General features: G+C 40.3%; 1 protein-coding gene across 1 annotated transcript; it reads right to left on the bottom strand.

The window, feature by feature from the left end:
- Positions 1-5: 5 nt before the first annotated feature.
- LOC120859890 (protocadherin gamma-B2-like) lies at positions 6-3488 on the bottom strand (the record flags this gene model as incomplete). The annotated part of the gene is made up of 1 exon (XM_040235809.1): positions 6-3488. A coding segment is annotated over exon 1 (1494 nt), but the record flags the coding sequence as incomplete, so codon positions are not given.
- Between the last annotated feature and the right edge of the window lie 6 nt (positions 3489-3494).

Below are 3494 nucleotides of genomic sequence, written 5' to 3'. Positions count from 1 at the left end.
GCGCGTGGCTCCAGGTCGCTGGCCACGATGGAGTAGGAGACCTGGCCATTGGGCCCTAGGTCAGGGTCGGAGGCGCTGACTTGCGCGATGGAAGCTCCAGGCCGGTTGTTTTCTGGCACGTGGACCACGTAGGAGGCCTGGTGGAAAACCGGAGTGTTGTCGTTGACATCTGCGATGTGCAGGGTGATGGTTATACTAGAGGAGAGGGGCGGCTTACCTCTGTCGGTGGCCATTACTGTGATATTGTATTCTGAGATCTCCTCTCGGTCCAAGGTCCTGTCTGTCGTTAGCTTGTAATAGTTCTTCAAGTAAGATTTCAATATAAACTCGGTCTTTCCCAAAATTTGGCAGTAAACTTCCCCATTTTCTCCAGAGTCTCTATCTTTAGTTTTTATCAAGGCGATCAGTGTTCCTGGTGGTGAATCCTCTGGTAGGGGAGTAAATACTGAAGTCACAATCACTTCAGGTGCACAATCATTCTCATCAAGAATTTCGACTTGGACACTGCAGTGGGCTGCTAGATCTCCAGGATCTTTCGCTTCTATACGGAGAGTGTAACTATTAGCAATTTCAAAATCAAAATCATTGTTTGATGTGATTTCTCCTGTTCTTTGGTTTAAGTTAAAAAACTGTTTCACTTGTTCATCCACATTATGAAAGGAGTAGGTGATCTCCGCGTTGACTCCTTCGTCCTGATCGGTGGCTGTCACTCGAAGTACTAAGAAGCCAGGTGCCACACCCTCTTGTAGGCTGACTCTGTACACGTCCTGGCTGAACACTGGGGGGTTATCATTGGCATCTGTGACTTGGATTTGGATCTGGGTGGTGCCGCTCTGGGGTGGGTCCCCACCGTCTACCGCTGTCAGTAGCAGTTGATGAAAATTCTGCTCTTCTCTGTCCAGAGAATGTTTCAGAATCAGCTCAGGATATTTACCTCCATCTGGAGTCTGTTTCTCTGTGAGATCAAAGTACTCATTGTCATTAAGGTAATATCTTTGCAGTGAATTAGGACCAGAATCCGAATCTAGTGCCGGGTCTAGTGGAAATGTTTTACCTGGCTTAGTGGATTCTCCAATTTTTAAATCAATCTTACTCTGTTTGAATAGCGGAGTATTGTCATTTATATCCTCTACTATTACTGTTACATGGAAAAGATTCAGTGGGTTTTCGGCGACAGTATCGAAATCCAGAACGCACAGAGCCTTCTTCCCACAAATCTCTTCTCGGTCTATTCTGTTACTCACAAGTAATTCACCGCTTTCAGGTTTTACAACGAAATATTCCTTCTCCGCGCTAATCCGCAGCTTCCGGGCCGACAAGTCCGGAACACTGAGCCCTAGATCTTTAGCAAGATTTCCTACAACCGAATTTTTGGCCAGCTCCTCGGGAATTGAGTAGCGAATTTGGTCTGGGAGAGCCCCGCGAAATAAAGACAGCAGGAACGGTAACAGTACCTGCCGCCACCGCGTCGGGCCGCTAGTCTCAGCGCTCAGCCTCATCCCGTCTCCCTCCACTGCTGCTCGGCTTCTTGATTGGGAGGAGAAATAAGCCCTCCGGGGTGGCAAAATCCGGGGTAAGGTCACTTTTTCCTGCTTTTGTTTCTTGTATCCAAACCAGTACTGGCCTCCTCTGTGTGGTTGGTTTGAGCAGGAAGTCACTCTCTTAGAGGCTCTCAAATGCGTCTCTGATTATCTTCTCTCCCTTCTTTTGACCTACAGCGACGCCCAGAGGTTTTTCCCAGAAACTGCACTAATGTGTTCTAAAGGTGTTGCAAAAAACTATTTTTTCTCTTTTTTTTTAACTTATAAGGAGTATTTGTTTGTAAATAGGCACACATTCATAAAGTTCCAGATTCAAAAATTACACATGTCATGTTTTCCAGGCTCTCCCTCTCTGCTTTCAACAACACATTTCTCTCAGGAGAAATCAGTGTTACGTTTTTAGTGTGTCACTCCATTAGTATGTTTTGTATCATTCAGCAGAATTTTATAAATGTTCTCCCTTTATAGGGAGACACAAAAGGAAATAAACAATATTTCATGTTCTACATTTTGCTTCTTTCACTTATTATGTCTTGAAGATAACATTTTCTGACAGTAGTACATAAAGAGGTTTTCTATTTTTAATTTCTTATAGTTATGTACTATCCCATCATGTAATTGTGCAACAACTTAACCAGAAATATTATTTTCTAAAAGAAACCCAATGTCCACTCAAACAACAATGTATTTCTCATGTTATACTAGTTATATATAATCTATTGACCTCCTAGGCAGCGAAAAAAAGATGTATCACTCTGATTCTAGAAATGCATTTTTAATGCAAGAATCCAAATATGTCTGTCATAGTCTCAGGACAACTGATATTTCCAAATTATATTTTTAAGCTTCACTATTTTAAATGATCTCTCCTCACATACGATTTGCTTCTCAATATACATTTATTATCAGTATTTTCTTTTTCTGCTCCCCATGCCAGTTACATGTATCATACACATTCTTTTACTCTATGGATTGCACCACAATTTCCCATGAAGACAAAAGCATTTAGAAACTCAAACTCTTCTTCTTAAGCTTAATTGAGGCATAGTCCAATTAAGCTTTCCTTAGAAATCAAAAAGGGTCTCACAGTGATACCATAATAGGCAATTTAGAAGTTATTAAAATCACTTCTGCAATCTATTAAATGAGTGGAATTAAGTGAGTAATATTTTTGACAATCACCTGCACCAAAGAAATCACACATAGTCACTGCATGTCACAAACTGTACAACACAATATGTGAAATGTACCAATCCCATTGAGAAACTATCCCTGTGAAAGTTATATCCAAAATTTAAATATATTTTCCAATATTTATAAATTGTTATTGTTTAATCATAATGGAAAACACCTGTCTCAAAGGAAAGAAAAGCAAATTTCAAGCAAAACACAGTAGGGTGTAAAAAGAGGAAATTTAAAAATACTCAATAGAGATGAAACAATAGCCTCATACAAGATAATATGTTAATATGAGTTTACACAATTGCTTCCTATTCATAATTCTAGTCTATCCTTTCAGTAATGCCTAAAGAATAATGGCTTTAGAGATGTGAGCTGTTACACGTATAAAATTAATAAATTGCTACTGACACTGTAACCAAATGAAGATTACAAAGGATAAATAACTTTTAGGTATAGTAACTGTTACTGATCGTTACTGAAGGATCATCTGTCTTTCCACTTTAAAGCAACAGAATACTAAAAAAGAAGTGTTTTATTGATCTATATATGCACACACACACACACATATATGAAATATAATTGGAGACATTTATGGAGTTCTTTCCCTACGTTTCAGTGTGGCAAGATTTGACTCACCTGATTAAGGCTGGATTCACCTTTTGTTTCCAGTAAATCCTGAGATATCAGGAGAGGCTCGCTTTTCCCACAGCTCTCCTGGCTGATGAGCGTGTCCGCATAGTTCGGCTGCGGGAAGATCACGTGACTCCCCCG

The sequence above is a fragment of the Oryx dammah genome, unplaced genomic scaffold, assembly GCF_014754425.2.
Source record: "Oryx dammah isolate SB20612 unplaced genomic scaffold, SCBI_Odam_1.1 HiC_scaffold_4043, whole genome shotgun sequence".
NCBI lineage: Eukaryota > Metazoa > Chordata > Mammalia > Artiodactyla > Bovidae > Oryx > Oryx dammah.
This window is presented reverse-complemented; position numbering and strand designations above follow the sequence as displayed.